Source organism: Trachypithecus francoisi, unplaced genomic scaffold (assembly GCF_009764315.1).
Source record: "Trachypithecus francoisi isolate TF-2019V2 unplaced genomic scaffold, Tfra_2.0 Lachesis_group0, whole genome shotgun sequence".
NCBI classification, from domain to species: domain Eukaryota; kingdom Metazoa; phylum Chordata; class Mammalia; order Primates; family Cercopithecidae; genus Trachypithecus; species Trachypithecus francoisi.
The window spans coordinates 157,187,229-157,214,893 of NW_022681453.1; the positions used below are offsets into that span (position 1 = coordinate 157,187,229).

Consider the following 27,665-nt stretch of genomic DNA (forward strand, 5'->3'; position numbering starts at 1 on the left):
ATCTGGGAGCTCCATAGCTACAATAAACCTAAATATGGAACAGAAATTTGCATTCTGTTTCCAGTGCTACTACATTTCTACTTTCTCAAAAGTCTGCTCTATTAATGTCAGCTCAGTGCGGTTTACTGTGAGTAGTTTATGTCTGTGATGCAAAGCATTAATTGTTCCCTTTTTACAAACATACACTTTTTTCATAAGGAAGACTGGGGAAAAACCCAGAAACGTACAGCAAAGAAAAGGAAAGCATCATCATATATATGCTAAAAATTAAGATGATGTTTACCACTAGTCATCCTACAACCATTTAAAGTTTTCCTCAATTTATATTCATGTGATTTTACAGCAAAGAAGATAAGCATACATGAGTTTTACTTCCATTAAAAACTTAACTACTAATAATTACCCTTAACAAAGGAGTACTGAGTTAGAAAAATAATAGAATATGAACTAAAATGTTTTAAAAGCAGGTGTAATAGAGATGAAAATTTGTCTTATTATATTTGGTCACTGTTGCTTAGTGGGAGAAGCCATGGCTGCCACCCAGTGGCAACATAAGTCTTTAAATGATTTTAAGATTTAAATAATAAAATATTTAAAACATTGATAAAAAAATTCACAAGTTACACAACTTTCATTTTACCATCAATAATTCTGGTGTATTAGATATCTGTTTATAACATAGTAAAGAATTAAAACATCCATATGCTTAGGCAGCATTAGGGAATTTGATGAAAGTATCATATGACATCCTACTCAGTTATGTGGCTTTAGTATTTTTCAATTAAAATATTGACAGCTACTTTACTTAAATTTAAATCTCCAGAATAACAGGGGGACAAATTATGACCATAAAATACAACTGGTTTTCTTCTATAGCCTACAGGGTATTTACAATGGCCTGTGACAAATACAATACCTGGAAATAATTTCTAATTTTCCATTTATTATTGCTATTTAGTCACAGAAAAGATTAACACTCTCCAAGAAATTTATTTTAGCATATGTCATATATAGATATAATAATTTTATATAATGAAAAACCATAACAGAACAGGGTGCCTTTACAAGGAAACAAAGGATAGGCAATAAAGGATGTCTTCCATATAAAGATTCTGAAAAGCATTATTTGATTTTTTTTTCAAAATACAAAACTGTAATATTAGAAGCAAAGGGAAAACAGCAAAGAAAAAAAACAATAAAACAGAAGGCCAAGGATAAGGAACTGTTCTATGCAGATGCACTGCATACATAGTACATATGTATGGGCTGAATTATAATAAAAATACTTATTGTCAATTCTCATAAAGATTTAGAAACAGCAATTTCCAATCAAGCACGATGGACCCAACATTTTCTCAGTCTTCAATTACATGACAAATTACAGCTACGCAGCAGTCACTTCTGGTCAGCAGTATCATGATAAATGCTTGACAAGATATAATTTTTCTCCTTGTTCACTTGTAAAAATTGGTGCCTTTTTGTAATGTTCTACAAGTTCTTCCATGGTGCTGAATTTACGCTGCCCAATGCAGTAGACAGTCTCTTTTAGTTGGACTTTAAAATGCTTGTTTTTCCCTTGTGCTTTTAGTGATACTGAGAAATCATTTGGCTAAAAGAGAAAAAAAAAATACATACAGTAAACATTTTGAAAGCCCTCTATCAGTATTTTTATATTAAACTAAAAGCTAACATTTAAGCACTAAGTCCTAGGCACCATGGTAAATTATTTACATAGATTTATCTCCTTTACTCCTCAAAACAAAACCCTTTTTACAGATGTGAAAACTGAGTCTCAGGGAAGCTATTAATAACTTGGCCAGTATCATCCATCTAGTTAACAACAGAGCCAGGATTCAAACCTGCGTAATCAAAATCTTAACACCCACAGCTCCACCAGTAGACACCCACAGCAAATCCTTTACATATCTGAAGAACAAGAGCTATCTTCTCTCCAGTCAGAGAAACACATGAGAAAGTCTAAGATACCCACCCAACCCCTTTTCAATGTGTAGCTAACAGTAGCTGTCTTAGGAATAACACACTGAATTCCCAAAAATGAATAACACACAAACGAGAATTAATCTAAACTTTAAGGAAAGGCCACAAACTCAAATGCCTACAAGAGCCAGAAGAATAACGTAAACAAGTGTCAGAGTGGAAGGGTAGATGGGCAGAGAAAATGACAGTGTATCACCAATCTAAAGAAGTGGTGACTTCTCAGCTGTGATTGTTGCCCCGCAGGAATAGAGTCTCAATGTTGGCAGTTCTTCCAATTTTAAATGGTCTAAAGTCTGAATTTTTATAATAAATATCCTAATATTTAAATATGGGCAATGAATTTAAATGTTTAAAAAACACTGTGAAGGCTAAACAAAATATGCCTTCTTGAGACCTAACCTTAAAAAGTATATTGCTAAAAATAATGGTATATATTGTATTTTGTCTTATATCTATGCCCAATTACCCACAAGAAAATACACACAATTCTGCATTCAAGCTATTTTCTTTTTAATTAGTTTTTGTTGTTGTTGTTGTTACAGTCTATATCAACCCCCAAAAGCCTATTTTTCTACAGTTACTCCCAAAGTTTCAAACAGTGAGCCAGATCAGGCAACTAACAGAAAATGGATGTCATCACTCTTCCCTACTGCCAACCAACTGCTTTTCTGAGGGATTAGGCACAGGCCCCATTTTCCTGAACTTCATATCAGAAGTTCAATTGATCTCTCTCCCTACCACACTCCACTTCCACACATTTTCTTTCAAAATTTTGTGCAATTACACATTCCCTTTTGTACAAATATACTCACGCAAAGCCAAGATTAATCATGATTTAATAAATGGAAAAGTAATGATATCTTTTATCAAGAAAAAGAAAGGGCATTTTTAAGGAAAATCAGTGTCATCAAATTCTAATATCCTAAACAGTATCTAAAAGAGACCATGAAACCATACTATTTTTCAACTTTTATGGTTTTATAGTTTTATTGTTTACTAGTATTGCAATATAATTTACCTTTTATTGCAAACGCATTTCAAACACAGTGTTAAAATAGGTTTTTTGAGATTACAATAAAAATGTATTCCAATTTCCAAGTAACCAATTTATGAAGAAACTTAGTATCAATTTTTTAAATTCAGGGATTTCCTATGTCATAAGGACTACAGTGACTATCTTCTTACACATTGCATCCAATAGCAATTTTTTAGATGCTACCCAATTTAATCTATAGTATTATTCTACATTCAATGAAGAAGTCAATGTTCCATTTTTTCCATTTAGTTTAATGCAACAGAAAATATATCAGGAATGCAAAATCAACAGAACTAGAGAAGACCAAATAATTCAGTTGTAGCATCACTGCCACAACTCTCTTTCATTCAAAATAGATAGCTAGAAAGAATGCTGACTTTAGCTTTGGAACATTTATGCTTATGTTATGTCCCAGCTTGTTACCTGGTTAACTTTAGGGAAGCCACTTAACCTCTCCATTTCTCTCTCTCTTTTTTTTAATATACAGAGCTCTATTTGTATTTACCTCTGAAAATCAACTTACCGAAGATTCACTATCTCGAATGAGGAAATCCCCTTCGTGTCCTCTTTCGTTTAATGCCATTTCTGCTTGATGCCTGGTGACTTTGCCATAATACCAAGGATTGCCAGCAAACTTTCCCGTGAGTGAAGGCCTAATGTAATCACACTGTGGAGGTGATGGTTCCAAACCTGAGGTTAATGGATTATTCTGCATAACGGTAACATAGTTCTTTGGTACTAGACCAACCATACCATTGATCTTCCTGCATTTCCACCATTCTGGGTCATTTTCAGGTTTTTCAATAACATCCATTACATCTCCTTTCTCGAAATTAAGTTCTTCATCGTTAGATGAGCTGAATGGGTAAAGAGCCTGTACCACATGTAACACTTGCCCGGTATTTAGGTTATTGACGACTGCTGCTAATTTCTCTGACAGAGAACCCACATGGTCACCCAAAGGACTGTCACCTTCTTCAGTTACATAGTTTGAAGGGAACCATCCAACTTGTCCATTGTAGCTACCACGCCACCACCCATCACTGCATTTTTCCATGACGATCACCTTTGTCCCCTTTATCAATGACAATTCATCCTCTCTCTCAGCCATGTAGTTAAATTTCACATAAGCGGGCATGTTGAGGTCATAGAGACGTTCCCCTGGGTCAACAAAACTATCATCAGCAGGAGATGCAGAATCTGGCACACTAGGTTTTCTTTTCACTTTTCCAATGCCTGTTGAAATTAAAAAGGGCCATGAGAGGAGAATATAAAAAAATGATTACCAAAAGAACCAATTTATTATTAAAAAGGGATCTTCAACTCTATATAGATCTTTAAAGCCTTTAAACATAACAAATTTCTATGTAGTTAAAAATCTTTTTGGAAATAAGATGCAAATTATCTTTTTCTAACCAAATATTTAATTTCAGTTATTATATGACAGTTCACCATCTTTTCTCTTGTCAAAGGCCCTGAAATAACTTTATAACACAATTATAAAGTTGTCCTAAATTGATGAATTCCCTCTTAAATGTAAATATAGATTTCTTTCATAGCTACAATCTAGGTACACAAAGGCTCCACCATACCCATACTCTTCTTGTCTTAGTTTAAGCAAGCTAGATTCTACAATGAGCTGTATAAAAATAAAATTATTTCTATCTTAAATTATAATATGATATGCAATATAAAATTGCAGTTATGTCTGGCTAATCTTCCCATTTGCTTTCTTGGTTCCCAGACCCAGGTAGCTTTATTTACCTCATATGTTTATTTTAAAATATTATTTACTTGTTTTTCTCCCCTTACCCCAGTCACCTGTAACCACCACAAGGGCAGGGAGTTTTGTTTGTTTACAGATAGAATCCCAAGGATCTTGTACAGTGCTTAGTACACAGTAAATGCTTAATAAATACATTTACTTATGTGTTGAAAGCAATGAGAAAAATCACCAAATGGTACTATCAATACAAATGTACACTACATCAACTTCAGTCAGGCATTTTCACTGCTGCCCATTTCTTAGTGTGTGATTTTATGTTCTACTTTACCTAGAAAACAGGCTTCCCTAGGTAAAACTTCTCAAATTCCTTTCTCAAATTCTCAAAACTCTCATTATTCTCACTCTCTTTCTTCACTCAAGTCTCCAAATCCTGATCCTTCTAGGATCTTAATACTATCTTTCCGGACTCTCTTGGGACTCGACATCCTTGTTTTCCTTCCTATTCAGTCCCTTCAATTGTCTAAAAACACACTCAAATCTTTTCTACTCCAAAATGAAGTTATTTTTAACTCTGCTACAACTTTTAAACTGTAACATTTTGCTAATTTTTTTTCTCTAACTGGTCCAATTTTCCCATAGAATAAACTTATACCACTCTTTTAAAAGTTGTCTTTCCCAGTTGAGCGTGGTGGCTCATGCCAGTAATTCCAGCATTTTGGGAGGCCGAAGTGGGCGGATCACAAGGTCAAGAGATCAAGACCATCCTGGCCAAACATGGTGAAACCCCGTCTCTACTAAAAATACAAACATTAGCTGGGCGTGGTGGTGCACACCTGTAGTCCCAGCTACTCAGGAGGCTGAGGCAGGAGAATTGTTTGAACCTGGAAGGTGGAGGTTGCAGTGAACCAAGATCATGCCACTACACTCCAGCCTGATGACAGAGAGAGACTATCTCAAAAAAAAAAAAAAAGTTGTCTTTTCCTTTTCTCTCAACTTTTTCACTACTCACACTCTCAACTCTTTATTATCTGATCCTTTGTCTCCAGCATTCTAACAAAACTACTCAATTAAAACCATTCTTATGAATACATTATGTCATCTCTCCTTACTGTCAAATCAGTAACTTTTAAAGTCCTCAGCCTTCTCAAACTCTATATGCAGCAACCAAGATCATAGCCCACTCTCTCCATTATGTTTTCTCCTTTGACTTCACTGAATTTCTTATTTTCCCTCCCGACCTGTTTACATATTCTTGTTTACCTCTGTCTGGGCTCCTCTAACCTTGTTATCATCACATTGCATTGTACTTGTTTACTTGTCTGTCTTCCTCAATATGAGTGAACTTCCTGAGGGCAGAAAACTAGATCTTACTCCTTTCTATCTCCAATGCGTAGCAGTACATACATCAGTAGTAGGAACAAAGGAAAAACAAAATTATTTATTCAGCAGTCAGCAAACATGCTGAATGAATAAATGAAGAATTTCTTAGCTGAAAGTGTTTCACAAGATGCCATCCATACCTGACCTTCCTCTCTATTCCAAGGAAATCATACACTTTCATTTTCTATAATTTCTGTGCAGAAGGTTCCCAGATCTCTTTGCAGCTCTAAGACCTTTCTGGAATTCAGGCACTACAATTCTAACTGTCACTAGACACCCGCAGATTGTGCCATCAGTACCTCAAACCCAACATTCATGTCCAAATACAAATAATCCAGTCTGTACCCATAAATCAACTTCTTCCTTTCTAATTTTCTTACTTTTGGTTAATGATAACCTTCTGAGAAATCCCTACATTTGGGGTGATACCACCAAAAATAGCACTGTCACTGCAAAAAGCAATGAATGCAATTAATGAGCTGGTAAATACTGTCAGACTCAACTTTTGCAGAATTCTGGAATCTAGTAAAAAAAAAAAAAAAAAAAAACGTATAAAATCTAGGGCAAGGCTTGGTGAAGAAAGAAGTTGCTGCTCTGTGGTAAAGAGAGTGCTACAGCATCCTAAGTTGCCTGCCCACTATCCCCCACACCCCAAATCATTGATGGCTGTGTGGATAGTAACCTGCACTCCTAATGCCAGAGGAAGCAATACAGATCTCATTTTTAAACAACTGTGATTGTGGGTTTCAACTTGTCTGGCAGCTCCCTGAAGGACCTGAGCAATGGCTTGCCTTGGCTTTGCCTGACTTGCATCATTCCCAGGTATAGGGAGTCTTCCTGGGTGGTTTTTGCAAAAATCATTTAATTGATGCAGCAGCCTGGGGCAAGGGACAACAACTGGGACAAGAAACAGACAGATGGAAAAGCCTGGACAGAAAGGGAATGGGAAAGGATATTCATGGGTAATAAGGGGTGTGTTTGCCAATCAAGAAGGACGTGCACATGGCCAGGGCTGGACGCACACTCAGGAAAGGCCCAGGAAAGACCCAAGAAGACCCTAAGCTTTCACCCTGGCTGATCTTCAGGCCTTGAGCAAACAGTAAGCGAAAGGCTAAGGCAGAATTATAAATGGCATCACTAAGTGGTCAAATAGTGCCCCAACATAAATCCATCTGTAAAGATGGGGAGAGGTTTTTTTGTTTTGTTTTTTTTCTTTTGGCTCCAGGTGTTTTAACGAAACTGTCAAAACACTAGCTGATTACCAAGCAAATGGAATCAACTTCAGTGGCCCCACATGACCAGAACTATAGACCTTATAAAAATAGCTTAGAAAAGTCACTAAACAAGCAAACAAAAACCACTCACAATAAGCAGCAATAATAAGCCCTGGGGAGGGGATAGAATCTGATGCTGAAAGCAAAAGAGCCAACCAAGAATTCTACATTTAGCAAAACTGTCCTTCAAAAATGAAGGAGAACATAAGACATTCCCAGATAAACAAAAACTAAAGGAATTCATCACTACCAGACCTGTGCTAAAAAATGCTAAAGAGAGGCTGGGCACAGTGGCTCACACCTGTAATCCCAACACTTTGGGAGGCCGAGGTGGGCGGATCACAAGGTCAGGAGATTGAGACCAGCCTGGCCAACATGGTGAAACCCTGTCTCTACTAAAAATACAAAAAATTAGCCGGGCGTGGTGGCACGCGCCTATAGTCCCAGCTACTTGGGAGGCTGAGGCAGGATAATTGCTTGAACCCAGGAGGCGGAGGTTGTAGTGAGCTGAGACTGCACCACTGCACTCCAGCCTAGGAGACAGAGCAAGACTCTGTCTCAAAAAAAAAAAAAAAAAAAAAAGAAAAAGAAATGCTAAAGAGAATCCTCCAGGCTAAAATGAAAAAACATAGACAGTAATTTGAAGTCATATGAAGAAATAAAGAGCAACGGTAAAGGTAGCTACATAGGTAAATATGAAAGTCAGTAGTATTGCAGTTTTTGTTTGTAAATTCTCCTTTTCTTTCCTACATACTTTAAAATACAAATGCATAAAACAAAAATTTCAATTCTAGGTTAATGGATATATATTTTAATGTGTAAAGATGTAACATACAAAGATGTAGCTGCAAAGGAGCAGAGTTATGCATAGTACTGAAACTAAATTGGTATTAATTCAAACATGATTGTTAAAAACCTAAGATGTTAATCTCCAGGGTAACCACTAAGGAAAAACAAAAACAAAAACAATACAGAAAGAAACGAGAAGGATAATAAAAATATATATCAGAAAAAATAGGCCAGTCACAGTGGCTCACACCTGTAATCCCAGCACTTTGGGAGACAGAGGTAGGCAGATCACTTGAGGTCAGAAGTTCAAGATCAGCCTGGCCAACATGCTGAGACCTCGTCTCTACCAAAAAATACCAAAAAATTAGCCAGGCATCATGGCATGCATCTGTAGTCCCAGCTACTTGAGAGGCTGAGGCATAAGTGTTGCTTGAACCTGGGAGGCAGAGGTTGCAGTGAGCAGAGATTACACCACTGCACTCCAGCCTGGGTGACAGAGTAAGACACTAACCCCCACGCTCCAAAAAAAAAAAAGAAAAAGAAATCACCAAAGAAGACAGTAATAGAAGAATTGAAAGAAAAAAAAGCAAATGAAAACAGCAAAATAGCAGAAATCCTTCTTTATCAGATATTAAATATAAATATATTAAAAATAACATGATGCAACTCTGTTATCTGCAAGACACTCACTTTAGATCCAAACAAAGATGCAAATAGGTCTGAAAATGAAAGGATGAAAGAAGATATCCCATATAAAAGGTAACTAAGAGAGTGGCTGGTGGCTATATAAATATCACACAGCATAGGCCGGGTACGGTGGCTCATGCCTGTAATCCCAGCACTTTAGGAAGCCGAGGCGGCTGGATCACTTGAGGTCAGGAGTTCAAGACCAGCCTGGCCAACATGGTGAAACCCTGTCTCTACCAAAAATACAAAAATTAGTCGGGCATGATGGCAGGTGCCTGTAATCCCAGCTACTTGGGAGGCTGAGACAGAAGAATCGCTTGAACCAGGAGGCAGAGGTTGCAGTGAGCCGAGGTCATGCCACTGCACTCCAGCCTGTGCAACAGAGCAAGACTCTGTCTAAAAATAAAAAAATATATATCACACAACATAGACTTAGAGACAAAGGACAGTAAATATTGATAAAAGAATCAGTCCATCAAGAATTGTAACAGTTACAAATGTATGCATACCTAACAAGAGAGCCTCAAGGCATATAAAGCAAAAAATGACAGAATTGAGGGAGAAAAATAGTTCAATATACTTGGAGACATCAATACCCCACTTTCTGTAAGGGACAGAACTAAACGAAAGATCTTTAAGGAAATAGAGGCCTTGAACAGTACTATAAACCAACTAGACCTAACAGACGTAGAGAGAATATTCCATCAAACAAAAGCAGAATATAGTACACATTTTTCTCAAGTGTACATTGAATATTCTGCAAGACAGAATATGTTAGAACATATCCATATGTTAGGACACAAAACAAGGCTCAGTAGGCCAGGCACAGTGGCTCAAGGCTGTAATTCCAATGCTTTGGGAGGCCAAGGTGGGGGGAATCACTTGAGCCCAGGAGCCTGAGAGCAGCCTGCGCAAGATGGTGAGAATTTGTCTCTACAAAAATAAAAAATAAAATAAAATAATGAGCCAGGTGTGGTGGTGCATACCTGTAGTTCCAGCTACTCAGGAGGCTGAGTTGGGAGGATTGCTTGAGCCCAGGAGTTCAAAGGCTACAGCGAGCCATGATCATGCTACTGCACTCCAGCCTAGGTAACAAAGAGAGACCCTGTCTCTATTTAAAAAAAAAAAAAGAGCCTCAATAAATCTGAGATTGAAGTCATACAAAGTATCTTTTCGGAATCTTTTCTGACCACAATGGAATGAACCTATAAATCGATAACAGAAAGGAAAACTGGAAAATTAACAAGTGTGTGGCAATTAACACTCTCTTAAACCAATAGGTCACCAAGAAATTTCACAAGATTAGACATTACTGCGAGACAAATGAAAATGAAAACACAACATATGAAAACCTATGGGAGGCAGCAAAAGCAATGCTCAGAGGGAAATTTATAGCCCTAGAAGCTTGCATAAAAAAGAAGAAAGATCTCGAATTACCAACTTAAATTTAATCTTAAGGAACTGGAAAAGGAAAACTAAACTCAAAGCTAAAAGAAGGAAATAATAAAAATTAGAGCAGAGATATACACAAAAGAGAACAGAAAAAGAGAGGAAATCAACAAAATCAAAATGTGGTTATTTGAAATTATCAGCAAAATTAATATAAAAACTCTTTAGCTAGACCAACGAGAGACACTCAAATAAATAAAATAATAACATTTCTACAGGCCTCACAGATATTTTTAAAAGGATTATAAACGAATACTATGAACAACGGTATGCCAATAAATTAATAAACCTAGAAAACAAGATCAATTCCAAGAGGCACATAAACTACCACAAAGCTGACTCAGGAAAAAATAAAAAATCTGAACAGACATGTAACAAGTAAAATATTCAATCAGTAACAAAACATCTCGCACATAATGTGCTCTGGACCGGATGGTTTCACTAGTGGATTTTACCAAATGTTTAAAGAAGAATTAACTTCTAAAACATCTCTAAAAAGAAAAAGGGAGCGAATACTTACTAACTCATTCTGTGAGGCCAACATTACCCAGAATACCAAAGCTATCACAAGAAAAAAGGTTAATGTCACTTAGAAATATAGATGCAAAAATCCTCAACAAAATTCAGTTGATTTTCATTATTTGCAGTAGTTACATTCTATAAAGTTACCATAAATACTGAATTAGCAAATACTGAACCACCGCTCCTAAGGGAAAAACAGGGTTAGGCTCCAGTCACGTTTTTGCTAACCAATCACTACATAACCTTGTTTTATGTGTGTTTCTTTTTAAAGACACTTTGTTTAATATAAATTGTGATTAACACTGAATTCACAACATCACTGTAACTCACGCCTAAATGAAGCTTATCTAAAACACATTTTTTCCATAAGGCAAATTCACAGCTTTCTTGTGTTTATGAACTCTAGACAACACTTTATCACTATGCTTGGGGGCCATTTTAAACAGCAAAATCATCAACAAGCACAAAAATGCAAACAATGTGGCACTAAATAGACTGCGCAAAGGACACTTGTGTATAGTATGAAAGTTGAAATAAGAAGGCGGAATATCGCCTCGACTCGGAATGTGCACATCAAATGACTCACATTTTTGCCACACTGCACATGTCCACAAAACACTGCAAGTATCAACTTTGGGCTTATAAATAAATTTTAGCCAATAAATGAATTCACAAATACAGAATCTGTGAAAAATAAGGATCATTTGTACTAGGAAAACCAAATCCAGCAAGCATATTAAAAGGACTGTATATGAGTAAGTGAGATTTATGCAAGGGTGGTTCAACATATGAAAATCAATATAATACACTTCATACTAGTAAAATAAAGGGGAAAAAACAAACGATTATCTCAATTGATGTAGAAAAAGCATTGGACAAAATCCAAAACCATTTCATGATAACAATGCTCAGCAAACTAGGATTAGAAGGCAATTTCCTCAATATAATAAAGGGCATCTGCAAAAAACTGTGGAGCTGACATCACACTCAATGGTGAAAGACAAAGTTTTCCACCCTAAGAACAGGAACAAGACAAGAACAAGGATGCTCTCTTCCACTACTTCTATTTAACATTGTATTGGAAGTGCTAGTCAAAGCAATTAGGGAGGGGAAAAAGTATCCACAGATGACATGATCTTATAAACAGAAAATCCGAAAGAATACATACACACACACACACAGAGTGAGAATAAACAAATTCAGCAAAGTTGCAAGATCAACACACAAAATCAGTTGTATTTCTATATGTTAGCAATGAACGATTCAAAGACAAAATTAAGAAAACAATCCATTTATAATAGCATTAAGAAGAATAAGATACATAGGAATAATTTTAACCAAGTATCAGACTCATAAACTAAACACTGCAAAACACCGCTGAAAGAAATTAAAGAAGACCTAAATAAATGGAAAGATATTCTGTGTAAGATGGCAATAGTATCCAAAGCAATCCACAGATTCAATGCAATTCTTACTAAAGTTCAACCATTGTGTTTTGTTTTTCTTCCAAAGAAATGAAAAGGTTGATTCTAATATTCACACAAAACTGCAAGGTGGACCCTAAGCAGCCAAAACAATCTTGAAAAAGGAAAATCAAGTGGGAGGACTCTCCCTTTCTGATTTCAAAACTTACTACAAAGCCACAGTAATCAAAACAGTGTGGTATTGGAATAAGGACAGACATATACAGCAATGAAACAGAATTGGGAGTCCTCAAATAAACCCAAGCATCTACGGTCAACTGATTTTCATCAATGGTGCCAAGACCACTCAATGGGAAGAAAGAATAGTTTCTTCAACAAAGGGTACTGGAACAAACGGATATCCATAAACAAAAGAATGAAGCTGGACTCCAACTTCCCATCATATATAAAAATTAACTCAAAATGACCAAATGTCAGAGCTAAAACTATAAAACTCTTAGAAGAAAACATAGGAGTAAATATATGTGACCTTGGATTTAGCAATGGATTCTTAGATACTGACACTAAAAGCATAAGCAACCAAAAAAACAAGATCCATTATACTTCATTAAAATTAAAAACATTTGTGTATAAGACACTATCAAGAAAGTGAAAAGACAATCTACAGAATTAGAAAAGAATATGTGCAAATCATAATTCTGAAAATGGTCTAGTATCCAGAACATATAAACAACTCTTAGAACCCAACAACAAAAACAACTACTTCAAAAATGGGCAAAGGACTTGAATAAACATTGTTCCAACTAAGGTATACAAATGGCCAACAGGCACAAGGAAAGATCCTCAATATCATTAGTCATTAGAGAAATGTAAATCAAAACCACAATGACCCTACCTCACACCTACTACAATGGCTATAAGCAAACAAAAAAAGAAAATAGGTGTTGGCAAGGATATGGAGAAACTGGAATCTCCCTCACAATACTGGTTGGAATGTAAAACGGTGCCACCATGTGAAAAACAGATGGTTTCTCAAAAAGCAGAACAGAATTACCATATGATCCAGCAATTCCAATTTTAGGTTTAACTGAAAATACATATTTAAATAATAACTGTACATAAATGTTTATCACAACGCTGTTCACAATAACCAAAATGTGATATATACATGTAACAGTTATTCAGCCAGCCGGGCGCAGTGGCTCATGTCTGTAATCCCAGCACTTTGGGAGGGCAAGGCGGGCAGACGACTTGAGGTCAGGAGTTCATGACCAGCCTGGCCAATATGGTGAAATTCCGTCTCTACTAAAAAAACACAAATTAGCCGGGTGTGGTGGCATGTGTCTGTAATCCCAGCTACTTAGGAGGCTGAGGCAGGAGAATCACTTGAATCCAAGTGGCAAAGGGTGCGGTGAGCTGAGATCGTGCCACTGCACTCCAGCCTGAGTGACAGGGCGAGACTCGCCTCAGGAAAAAAAAAAAAAAAAAGTTATTCGGCCATAAAAGGGATGAATTACTGATATATGCTACAACGTGGATAAACCTTGAAAATATTATACTAAATGAAAGAAGTCAGACACAAAAGGTCACATACTGTATGATTCCATTTATATAAATTATCCAGAAAAGGTAAATCCATAGAGACAGAAAGCAGATTAGTAATTGCCAGGGACTGATTGAGAGTGACTATTTTTGGGGTGATGGAAACATTTTGGAAGCAGAAGTGATGGCTGCACAACATTGTTAATGTACTCAATACTACTGAATTACATACTTTAAAATGGTTAATTTTATGTTATATAAATTTTACCTCATAAAAAATTTTTAAGAGTTTTACATCAAATCTTCACAATCGTATCTCCTTACTACCAACAATTTCCCTTCTTACTATGGTCACTCTTCTTCAGGCCTATTATGTTGTACCAGAGCTTTCGTGACCCCACTAAACTAGTTTCCTTATTAATTCAATTTCTCCCTCAGTCAACCCATTGTTCATATCAACCAGTCTAATCTTCCTATAAAGCTGCAATCACATGACATCACTATTCAAAAGCCAACAGTGGCTGTTTCACATAGCAGATTCTCAATAAATGTTAAACTGAGTAAAACTGAATAATGATATGAGGAAAATTTTTTTAAAAATGTTAAACCTGAAAATACAGATTAAGTTTCAAATGATTTTTTTGAAAATTCAGAATTTGCACAGTTTTGTATGGTATAAGAAGTGCAAAAGATCAGTAAAACCTAGAATGATCCTCTCTGGAAGCTTATATTTAAAAACATTATGTCTAAGACTAATTACACATTGTCAAAAAAAGAACGGCCCAGCCCGGGGGCTCACACCTGTAATCCCAGCACTTTGGGAGGCCGAGGCAGGCAGATCACTTGGAGGCCAGCAGTTCAAGACCAGCCTGACCAACATGGTGAAACTCCGTCACTACTAAAAATACAAAAATTAGCCAGTCATGGTGGCGCACAACTGTAATTCCAGCTACTCGGGTGGCTGTGGCATGAGAATCATTTGAACCCAGGAGGCGGAGGCTACAGTGAGCTGAGATGGTGCCGAGTTTTGGGGGACACAAACACTCAGGTCATAGCAATTCCTGACCTCACAGTTCACCACAATTCTCTTAACCTTGACTAGTCCTTTTTGCATCAAACCTTTCTAACCCACTGCTTAACTGACTCCAATTCTCTACTATTTAGTAATAAAAGATCCACTATGAGAACTTTAATAGGAGATACAAGTTTAAATTTTAGTTCTGCTCCTGGCTCTGTGATCTTGGTCAAATTATTTAATCTTTTTTAAACTCCAGTTTCTAACACAAGAACAGAAAACCAAATACTTCCCCCTTGAGGGGGAACGGTGGGCAAAGGAGAGTAAGAGAAAAGATAAAGATTGGGTACTGGGCTTGACACCTGGGTGATGAAATAATATGTACAACAGGACAGGCGCGGTGGTGCATGCCTGTAATCCCAGCACTTTGGGAGACCGAGGTGGATGGATCGTGTGATGCTGGGAGTTTAAGACCAGCCTGGCCAACATGATGAAACCCCATCTCTACTAAAAATACAAAAATTAGCCAGGCGTGGTGGTGGGCACCTGTAATCCCAGCTACTCGGGAGGCTGAGGCAGGAGAATCACTTGAACCTGGGAGGCGGAGGTTGCAGTGAGCTGAGATCACGCCACTGCACTCCAACCTGGGCAACAGAGTGAGACTCGGTCTCGGGGTGGAGGGGAAAAAAAGAAAGAAAGAAATAATATGAACAACAAACCCCCATGACATGTATTTACCTATGTAACAAACCTTCACATGTACCCCCAATCCTAAAAGTTTAAAAAAGAAAACTCCAGTCTCCTTGCTTGTACAATGGTGGTGTATAAAAAAATAAATTCATAAAATGCTTGTAAAAAAATTTAAAAAATTTACATATACATAGCAGGAACTCCATCAATGGTGGTTACTATTTTCCTACCTCCTAGTGCTTCTGGTGTTTAATTTTCAAAATTACTTAAATTTGGTCAGGCAAGGTGGCTCAGGCTTGTAATCCCAGCACTTTGGGAGGCAGAGGCAGGCAGATCACTTGAGGCCAGGAGTTCGAGACCAGCCTGGTCAACATGGGGAACCCCATCTCTCCTAAAAATACAAAAAATTAGCCAGGCGTGGTGGCATATGCCTGTAGCCCCAGCTGCTTGGGAGGCTGAGGGATGAGAATCGTTTGAACCTGAGAGGCAGAGGTGGCAGTGAGCTGAGATGGCACTGGTGCACTCCAGCCTGGGTGGCAGAGTGAGACCACCTCAAGAAAAAAAAAATTACTTAAATCTTTATTCTTGCATTATATAGCTGGACCTGGCTGTAGTTGGAAGGAAACTGCTCAGATCTAAGCACTGAGGAAGTGTACAATTCTGAGGCAGTTTTTTATTGTTAGCTTTGCTTAAATTTAAAAAAAAAAAACAAAGTTTAAGGATAATTTCTGACCTTTCCCTCACTACTACCCACTGGTCTTTACTTCTCTCTTCCTATAGCACTGTTTCTTAATCAAAACAATGCATTATAAACTCCCCAAGAATTTTTAAGAACCTGGTTAAGAACCTGGTTAAGCACTGTGAATATTCCTTCTTCATATGACAGCTGTGCTCCCTGAGGCAAGTCTCTGTATCCATAACTATTCCTTATGTGACCTGGTTTCCAAATCCTTGATATACTGGATGCCAGTATTTGGAAGCATCCAAGTTTCTCAATACCATTGTTAAAGAATATCTAACAAAAGTGGATTAATTACATCATGTTTTATATGGCCAACACACACATAAGGGAGTATACCTCCACCTAAGCACCTCTCATACTCATATCAATGTCACCATGGACTGTATTGAGACTTTTAGTACCTACATTACCACAGCAGCTCTTACTAAGATTTTTACTCATGTAAGCTGCTGCCAGGCTAGATTCTCACCAATCTATACAATTCCTTTTAAAATTTTAATGTAGAGTTTTACATTACTGTCTGTTCTTATTCATCTTGTTTATTTCTATCTTGATTTTAGTTTCCAAATATCCTTCTGAACCCAGTGTACTTATTAGTTAGTGATTGCAGTATTCCTTGGTTTAAGCATGTCGTTTTTCCTTCATCTGTATCACTGAGTAAGTGTTGAGAATTGGGCCAAAGAAAGTTTTCCTGCTTCTTCTAAGTCCTTAGTGAACTACAATTCCATTCCCATGTTTCTACTTCTTCAAAACCAATTTCTCCCTTTGCTTTCCCTGAATTCCTATGACACACCTAAGACTGCTTAGTTGTTTACAAGGATGTAAGACTTTTAGAGTTAGAAGGGACTTTCCAGGATCATTTAGTCTTGCCCAACTCTCTCCTTTACAAGGAACAGAAAATCAGAAAAGTTCAGTTATATTTTGCAGGCCACATGGCATATAAATGATATGTCTGGGAACAGAACTAAGAAATACTAAATATAAATATATGGTATTCTTTCCATTACAGGTTTTCATTTAAATTTTTATATGTTCATCTGCTCATTTCATCTACATGAAATAAATTATTTTTTATTCTGTTTTATTTAAAACATTGTGCAATTTTTGTTTTCAAAGATATTCTGGCTGCCACACAAGAAGCACATAATGCTCTGTTTCTTCTACTTTGTAAGCCCATTCAGGGAGGAAGTAGATGAATAGCCTGTCTCTACTGTGACAAACTGCCTGGCAAAATAAATAAAAATCTGGGGTTGTTGCAGGGATTGAGCAAAGAAACATTTTGGTTACAGATTTCAAATCCTGACTCTCAGTCTGCAAATGCATTAACTATCAACTTCCTAAGACTCAGTAGAAAGAATAATTTTACCACTGTATTGATGATATATATTGAATCACTGTATCAACGATACAATGGATTCTTTTTTTTTTTTTTTTTGCAATGTAGTCTTGCTCTGTCGCCCACACTGGAGTGCAGAGGCACAATCTTGGCTTACTGCAGCCTCCATCTCTGAGTTCAAGCAATTCTCCTGCATCAGCTTCCCAAGTAGCTGGGATTACAGGCGCCCGCCACCATGCCCAGCTAATTTTTGCATTTTTAGTAGAGACAGTGTTTCACCATGTTGACCAGGCTGGTCTCAAACTCCTGACCTCAAGTGATCCACCCATCTTGGCCTCCCAAAGTGCTGGGATTGCAGGCGTGAGCTGCCACGCCTGGCCACAATGGATTATTTTTATGTCATTTCTGGTTGATTTATGGTCAACATCACTTATGACTAAACCTAGATATGAAATCCACTGTATTATTAAAAACAATCATCATATACCTCTCCACCAGAATGTCAGATCTGCTTGAGTTAGTATTAGTTTTTCACCCTATGATTTCTGCCTGGCTTGGAGAAGGCTCTCAATAAGAAGGTGTTGATAAACTAATGAGCAAATAAGTAAGTTCTTCCAAGGTAAAACTTACTCAAAAAATGAAAATGCAAAGATCTAAAATTTTAGTAACTCCCCAAAAAGTAAACAGAAGAGACATATTCCAGAGGGAGTCATTAAAGCTAACAAATGAGTCTTCACATTACAATTACAACATTCTTTTTCAACAAAGTGCTTATTCCTTTTCTCATTTGCCCTTTTCTCTGGAATGTCTTGTCAGGTTACTCTTTGTTTCCTTAGGCTTGTTGTGCATAAGAGACTTCTATAATAATTCCTCTGTTCATTTTTCTAGAAACACCAAGCAAATGTTCAAGGAGATCAAATCAAGTTCACTATAAGATCATAAGGAGGCTACCAGCAGAACCAGCAGAATTAGGCTCTTATAAGTTATTATTAGTACTACTTCATGACCCAAACTCAGTAACAGTCAGTAATTCACTACGTATTTTCCTCTTTGTTGTACAGCTGTTCTCATAACTCATATCAAAATATCAAATCTCACATTCATCAAAACATCAATTTCTAGCAATACTACATTAAATAAAAATATCTGTTTACTAGTGTTTTAATTAAAGATTATCTTTACACTGTTCCTCTAAAAAAAAGTAAGTAAAAAGTAGTTTAAAAAAAGTGAATTCGAAAGTTGAGGATGAAGAAATTTGTTCACCTAATCCTTTTTTTCTAATGATTTTAATGTTTACAATTTATTTAATTCATTTCAAATGTCTATGCTAAGTTGAAAATTACTGAATTAGAACTGCATCAAACTCAAACCAAAGGTTTATATCCTTTCTCTACTTGTTAAAACATTCATGCTAAAACATTTTAAAATTATTTTACTTACCAAGTCCAAACTACAATTTCTGGATATATCACCAATCACTTGGTTTATATTACATAAACATAATGTAGTAGCTTACATAAACTCACCAAATAAGAGTTTTCCTTTAAATTTACAAAAGCAGAAAATCTAATTCACAACTTCAAGAAAACAATGGATTTAATAAACAGATTAACTTACTGAAAAAATCTTTAAAGACGTTTAACCAATCCATTTTGAGTAAAAATTCCGTGTTCTCTTTTGTCAGTCTGTTAACACAGCTCAGGATAATTCTCAGTGAGCTTCCTGGTCTGTTCTGCAACACTAAAACTTCCCACACCCAATCCATGTGACCTGGCCCACACCCAGGCAACAGAAAACTTGAGGCTTCTCTTTACAAAACTTTTTTTCCTCTAAATTATAACACAGCCTGTATAACAAGCAAATAATCACGGCCAAAAATACGACCTTATTATTCAGACTTATTTTGGAAGAAGCTTTAAAGCACATGTATTTTTTATAGTTAAAATACATTCATGCATTAATCCTTTTGTTTCCTCCTTTTCCTTCTCAACTTTCAAACAATGTCTCCACCAGCACAACCATTGTGAAACAAATCCATTAATTACACTGGACATTTAAGTTACCAAAAAGGGGCACAGAAATTATGAGAAAAGGGAAAAGGCTACCTAATGCAAAAGCTGGACTTATATCTCTTTACAGGCTAACTACAGATTACTAACTCAAAACAATGTTTCCAAGCACCCTGGAATATAGGTAGTAATAACTGTAATATAGTAATAAAGTTAACAGAGATTTCCTAAGACTTAAGAGATAAAACCTTGATAAAACTGTCTCAGTAACATCAAAATGTAGTATGGAAGGCATCCCTGGAGTATTAACAAATAATAAAAATTATATCTAAATGGGCTTTTAGATTTATATACAGTAATATCTAATACTGGAATACTTTCCCCCTTTGCTCTTAGTTTTTTCACTATGTTTTGTTAATTACTGTCACATTCACTCTAATCCCAAGATACCAGTGTCCTTTTAAAATGGAACAAAAAGCCGGGCGCGGTGGCTCAAGCCTGTAATCCCAGCACTTTGGGAAGCTGAGACGGGCGGATCACGAGGTCAGGAGATCAAGACTATCCTGGCTAACACGGTGAAACCCCATTTCTACTAAAAAATACAAAAATCTAGCCGGGCGAGGTGGCGGACGCCTGTAGTCCCAGCTACTCGGGAGGCTGAGGCAGGAGAATGGCGTAAACCCAGGAGGCGGAGCTTGCAGTGAGCTGAGATCCAGCCACTGCACTCCAGCCTGGGCGACAGAGCGAGACTCCGTCTCAAAAAAAAAAAAAAAAAAGGAACAAAAAAAGCCTATCTGGGTATGTGTTAGTACCCTGTGCATTTACCACTATGAGGCACAGTTTCTTGAAAGAAATTACCTTAATTTCTCCCAATATCTCTATTCATCATGCTTTAAATAAATGGCCAGTATTTACAAAACCAGTATTCTTGATTCTAACCCTGTTCTCCTCTGCTACTGAAGGAAAATCTCTTTCTAATTTGTCTTCCATCGAGAAACTAAAAATAATAGTCTTAACTGCAAAACTTGAAAGTTTAAAAAAAGTTACCTCAGCAGTTAAACATCACCATTATTATATCTACTTAATTACCTTTAGAACACTGGAAATATTTTTATCTCAGAAACTGATAATCTATTACTTTATACCTTACTCCAAATTGTACTATATTTTAGTTTTTGCAGTTTTACAATGGTTAAAAACATTAAATATTTGTATTTTATTATTAGAAGAACATTCAAGAATAACAATAATGTTGAATAAGAATAAAAACTAAGTTGGGCGTGGTAGTGAGCATCTGTAGTCCCAGCTACTCAGGAGGCTGAGGTGGGAGGGTTGCTTGAGCCCAGGAGTTCAAGTTTGGCCTGGACAACAGAGCAAGACTCCATCTCTACAAAAACCATAAAACAAACAAAAAAAAAACTAATGTAAAGTAGTGAGTCAACAGTATTTCATATTTGTCAGTCATGCTATATTTCTCCCAAACTGCCTGCACAAGGAGAAATTATACTTTTCTTCTACATATAGACAAAGAACCATTACACAAATAGCATGTTTGCCTGAACACCAAAAATGAAATTCTGTCCCTCCCAATTCCTTCCTGTCAGCTAAGGAGAGTTTAATTTTTTATTTTATTTTTTTAAAGAAGAGGCCATTCCTTGCCCATGCATATTTCCTTCCTATCAGCTTAGCCAAGTTCAGTGTGAAGTGGGTTCCACTGTCTCAGGCCCTAAGGGAGGGCCAGTAAAAATAAAAAACAAAAACTGTGGAGAAATAAAGACAGGGAAAAAGAGAAACAAAATAGAAAAGAGCTCTGTAGATGCTAATGTACAGTAATGATCCACAGTTCTCTTATCAAATGGAAAAACAAAATGGTGGGTTTTAAGTGAAGTTCAAAACATAAAGTCATTAGATGTTAAAATTCATTATGTGCCATGTACATAAGTTGCCTTGGTGCCAAAGAGGCAATTCTGCCTATAAGTCTAAACTCCAACAGTCATTCATGGTCCAAAGAGCCCCTGCTAGAAGGTGAGAGTTAGTTCTACTCATTGGCACTACTCTGCCTTGACTTGGAGCGTGGGCCTAGATTTACAGAAACTGCATGTTAACACTTATGACCTTCACTGGTCTTCTGCATTGAACACCTGCTATGAGTCAAACTTACCTAGTCCTTGCCTTTTCAAGTCAATTATGCACACCGCTGCCAGAATTATGTACAAAGAACTAAGTTCCAGGTTTCATTTAAAACAAAGTTGCTTTTCTTTTAATAAAAAATATCTTACCTAAGGTATCCTTTAGGTTTTTTACAATAGATGCTTTCCGAGCACTGTTTTTCCTTTCCACATAGTTAGAAGGCACAAAACCTGTTTTATTCATGGAATTTCGAACTCGCCACCAGGACTTAGAATCATCCAGAAGCCATAATCTCTCATTTTTCTTGATATCCAACTCTTGTTCTTGTTGGGCCACATAATCAAATTTGGCTACTACCACCACTTCTTCTGCCATCTTTCAGCAGCTTCAGCACTGTAAACACACGGAAAATATTTTTATGTAAGGTTGAAGTAGTATTAGTTCACATGCTTTTCAAAAGAGACACACCTAAAAATCTAAAGACATAAAGATGAAAAGTAAAAAACATGGAAAAAAATACATGAGGCAAATACTAACTTAAAGAGACTGCTATGGCCGTGCACGATGGCTCATGCCCGTAATCCCAGCACTTTGGGAGGCCAAAGCAGGCAGATCACTTGAGGTTGAGTTTGAGACCAGCTTGGCCAACATGGTGAAATCTCATCTGTACTAAAATACAAAAATTAGCTGAGTGTGATGGTACACGCCCACAATCCCAGCTACTCAGGAGGCTGAGGCATGGGAATCGCTTGAACCTGGGAGGCGAAGGTTGCAGTGAGTCGAGATCACACCACTGCACTCCAGCCTGGCAGCAGAGGGAGAATCTGTCTCAATCAATCAACCAACCAATCAATAAAGAGACTGGTGTTTTTCTATTAGTATCAAACAAAACTTTAAGGGCAAAAACTATTACTAGCAAAAAAGTTCACTACCCAATGAAAAATATTCTACTCAATGTATGTAATATCTACACTTTTATGTACCTAACAAGATAGTTCCAAAATATGTTGCGAGAAACACAAGGAGAAATTGACAAACCCATTACCACAGACGACAATTTTTAACATATTATCAGAGTAATAAAACAGTCAAAAAAATAAAAACAGCTGGGCCTGGTGGCTCATGCCTGTAATCCCAGCACTTTGGGAAGCCAAGGGGGTTGGATCACTTGAGGTCAGGAATTCAAGACTAGCCTGGGCAACACGGTGAAACCCCATCTCTACTAAAAATACAAAAAATTAGCTGGGCGTGGTGGCAGGCACCTGTAATCTCAGCTACTCGGGAGGCTGAGGCAGGAGAATCCCTTGAACCCAGGAGGCAGAGGTTGCAGTTAGCTGAGATCGTGCCACTGCACTCCAGGCCTGGGTGACAGAACCAGACTTGGTCTGAAAAAACTAACTGACTAACTAACTAACTAAATACACTATTAAGGCTAGAGAAAAACCGATATTACAGACTTACTGGTTAATATACAGAATATTGCTTCTAAACAATACAAATGAAACACAAACAAAAATCAATCAAATGCCAGGCCATAAAGAATGTCTCAACGTTCATGTAACTGGTATCCTACAACCACATTCTCCAACAACCATAACAAAAAGATAACTTTTGAAATACCACATATGTTTGGAAACTTCTAAAAACTAATGAATCTAAGAAGAAATCATATTGAATTTTAAAAATACTTAGAAGTAAATAATTTTAAAAACTATACATCTAACCCTGTGGTATGCAGCAAGAGAAGTGTATATAGACAGATTTTCAGTTTTAAATAGTAACATTAAAAAATAAAAAGAGCGGCCGGGTGCAGTGGCTCATGCCTGTAATCCCAGCATTTTGGGAGGCCACGGTGGGTGGATCACGAGGTGAGGAGATTGACACCATCCTGGCTAACACGGTGAAACCCTGTCTCTAAAAATACAAAAAAATTAGCCAGGCGTGGTGGCAGGTGCCTGTAGACCCAGCTACTTGGGAGGCTGAGGCAGGAGAATGGTTTGAACCCAGGAGGCGGGGCTTGCAGTGAGCCGAGATCACGCCACTGCACTCCAGCCTGGGCAGCAGAGCGAGACTCCGTTTCAAAAAATAATAATAAAAATAAAATAAAAAAACAAAATTTAAAAAGAGCTAAAAATAAATTAATGAACTGAGTATCTTAAGCAGTTAGAAAAGTTAAAGAAACATTAGAAAAACAAATCCAACTAGAAAATGAGCAAAAAAACACAAAGAACCATTCACTGAAGATTTACAGATGGCAAATAAGCAGATGAAAAGGTGTTCATCATTAGGTATTAAGGAAATGCAAATTAAAACCATATTGAGATGTCACTACACACACTTGTCAGAATGGCTAAGAGTGGTAATACCAAATGCTGACAAGGGTAAGCTGAAATTGGGTCACTCATATACTGCCGATGAGAATGTAAAATGGTACAGACACCCTGCAAAATTGTCTAACAGTTTCTCGTGAAACTAAACATGCAACTACCATATAACCCAGCAACTGTACTCCTGGGTATTTATCCCAGAGAAATGAAGACTTATGTTTACATTTTATATGAACGTTAACAGCAACTTTATTTCTAACAGTCAAACACCAGAAACCACCCAGATGTCCTTCAACAGGCAAGTAATTAAACTGGTACGTTCATACCAAAAAGGAACAACTGATGCACAAAACCTGAATGAATCTCCAGGGAATTATAATTGCTCAGTGAAAAAAGCCAATCTCAAAGGTTAACTATATGACTCCATTTATATAAAACCCTCAAAATGACAAAATATGGAAATTAGAAACAGATTAGTAGTTGCCAGGGTTAACGGGGTAGCGGGAACAGGAGGGAAGTAAGTACGGCTATAAAAGGGCAACATGAAGAAATTTTGTAATATTCTTGTGATATTGTACTATACTTCTGCCAGATGTATTACCACTAGAAGAAAACATACACTGGATCTCGCAATAAGTTCTAAAGATTTTCAGAATTGCATGTGGATCTATAATGATCTCAAAATAAAAAGTTTGATTAAAGTAAAAACTGAAAGAGAAAACACAAATAGTCAAAAAGTATTCAAAAGATCCTGAATATCTTTATAATTAAAGAAATGAAAACTAAACTGAAATACCATACTTTATCAGGGTGACAAAAGTATCACCAATATTATCTAGTGCTCCCCCAGAATGTGCAAAAATAGCATTCTACTACATTACTGGTATAATAACTAAAAATTTATATAATGCTTTTAAGTTTTTTAGTTATGGCACTTTTCAACATATACACAAGAGAACAACAGTATAATGAACCCTATACCTATCATCCAACTTTATCAATATTATGACTTGTGGTTCAGCTATCCCCCTAATTTTTGGTAGGGGAACTGGAATCCCATGATTTCATTAAGGACTAACAGATTAAAAACCCATATCCCTTGAAAATGAACAAATCAAGGGCTCTTGACCTTTTCCCTTTCTAACCCATTTATGCCGGAGATTGCAACTTCTGTGTGTGTGTGTGAAAAATCAGACCTTGGTAATGACTTTGAGTGGGATATAAATAACTCTCACAAGCTTAGCGTTCCAATAATGGAACACTAGGCATAAATGGGTTAAGCCATGGACCTCCCCTCCTCCTGCCTTCCAGCAGTGTGGTGAAACATAGAACCTCTACTCACAATGTTTTTGATGCATTAAAATACACAAGATTGCAAATAAGTCAATTATACTAAAATTAAATTATCAGTATATTTTCCAAAGCTCATTTTGAAAAGGTGTTTCTTTATTAAGAACTCCGGCAACACTTACTTCATCTAATGCTAATATTCAATTTTTGCTGAATGTATTTTTTTAAACATTTCTTACAGTTGGTGTGAACTGGGATCTAAACTAAGTCGATATATTGTACTTAAGCTGATATGTTTTAAGTCTCTGACACCATTCTCTTTCCCCACTCTATGTCATTTATTTAAGAAGTTGGCTTCATTTGTCCTGTAGCATTTCCCACATCGTGAATTTGGCTAATGTGTATTTTCATGTGTTCCTCTATCCCCTATAAACTGGTAATTATTTCCAGAGGTCGTTTTGTCATTGTTGCAAGAATTCGTAAGTATTCCTGTGTACTTCTTACTGCCATTTATTAGTAGGCACATTATGTCTGCCTGAACCATTTTCTGTGATGTTAAGACTGAATGGCAGATTTGTAGCACTGAACTGATTTATCCATTATAAAGTTCCCCCATCAAACCTCTACCCAATGGTTTTACCTATCACTGATGATCACTGCCTAGATCAACTATTTCAAAAATGATGATACGCTAGCTTTACCTGCTTTCAGAAACTGTGATTATTCGCAAAGAAAAATTTTGCCTAATTGTTCTATTACCCTAAGACATAAAACCTTACAGAAAAGGTAGAATACATACTTCTGTGTGGTTACGACACCAACGGGACGTAGAGTTAAGCTCACTTGTTTCCATTTTTTGAAGATCACTTTATTTTCCCTTTTTAAAATGTAATTGTTTCGTAATTATGTAAAACATTTGGATGGTTCTAAAAGCTAAACTATCAAGCAAGGTTGACATTTAAATATCAAACATGTTTCAACATTATATTTAATAGTGTTTATATTAATGTTTAAACATTAAATATGTTTAAATATCAAACATATTTAAAACACTTAGAGGTCTTCTTCCATACCTTCTCTTTTCTCTCCCCTCTCCCATCCACCCAACTGGACAGTCATTTATTTGTTTTGGTTTATGTTTCTATTTTTTTTTAATATTTTAAGGAAAGTATTCAAGAAAAATATATAAGAAAATTAAAAATTCTAATTTTTATCTACCCCCACAACAAAACACACACACACACGCACACAGGTGAGCACGCACACGCATACACACAGGCACAGACTATATTGTCTGAATCTTTTCATTTTTAGTTTAACTATATATCCTTAAGATCATTCCACAGCAGCATATAAGACTTCCTTTACTAATATATCTACTACTTCGAACAATTGCAGAGTGCTTCATCATTATGTAAACAGCACTTTCTTCAACTAGACCTTACTGAAGGTTAATGGGTTGTTTCTAATTTTCCGGGATTAAATAGTGCTTCAATGAACAGCCTCATATACGTGTCATTTTGAGTTTCTGTTAGTGTACCTTTGGGTTGGAATCATAGAAGAATGCTGAGTTTTAGCTAAGGTTTGTATAGTTTTGTGAGATATTGCTAAATTCTGTATTCATAAACTATTTTAAAAAATTCCTGCCGGGCGCAGTGGCTCATGCCTGTAATCCCAGCACTTTGGGAGGCCGAGGCAGGCGGATCACGAGTTCAGGAGATCGAGACCATCCTGGCTAACACGGTGAAACCCCGTCTCTATTAAAAATACAAAAAATTAGCCGGGCATGGTGGTGGGTGCCTGTAGTCCCAGCTCCTCGGGAGGCTGAGGCAGGAGAATGGCGTGAACCCGGGAGGCGGAGCTTGCAGTGAGCCGAGATTGTGCCACTGCACTCTAGCCTGGGCGACACAGCGAGATTCCGTCTCAAAAAAAAAAAAAAAAAAAAAAATTCCTAATACAATATATCAGTGATTATTTCCCCACAGCCTTGCCAACAAACTATGTTGTCAATCTTTTGGATTTTTGCCAATCTAATAGGGGAGAAATAGTATTTCAGAGTTGTAATTTGTATTTCTCTTATTACAGTGATATGTTTTCCCATATTTAAGGGATATTTACATTTGTCTGTGTGAACTACTTGTCCGTATCTTTTCCCCATATCCTAGAATAATGACTCCAACTCCATAAAGTTCCTTACCTGAAAAGGTTCCACATAGCCAGAATTTACCATTTGTTCCAGCCAAAATCTGGTGATAGGCAGATGGTTGCCTGAACCCCCATTTAGAGCAGTTACCTTAGA

At 36.8% G+C, this 27,665-nt stretch overlaps 1 protein-coding gene across 5 annotated transcripts in view; it reads right to left on the reverse strand.

The window, feature by feature from the left end:
- Positions 1-256: 256 nt before the first annotated feature.
- Positions 257-27,665, reverse strand: part of NCK1 (NCK adaptor protein 1) — a 105,140-nt gene continuing 77,731 nt past the window's right edge. For 4 of the 5 annotated variants that reach the window (XM_033212559.1, XM_033212558.1, XM_033212560.1 and 1 more), the window contains exons 2-4: positions 21,899-22,142; positions 3,558-4,270; positions 257-1,609 (exon numbers count right to left, since the gene is read on the reverse strand). In XM_033212559.1, the coding sequence (XP_033068450.1) occupies positions 1,415-1,609; positions 3,558-4,270; positions 21,899-22,124 (1,134 nt within the window). In that variant the 5' untranslated portion in view covers positions 22,125-22,142 and the 3' untranslated portion in view covers positions 257-1,414. Of the gene's footprint in view, positions 1,610-3,557; positions 4,271-19,227; positions 19,377-21,898; positions 22,143-27,665 lie in introns of those variants that run through there. The other variant, XM_033212562.1, reaches the window with a different exon arrangement.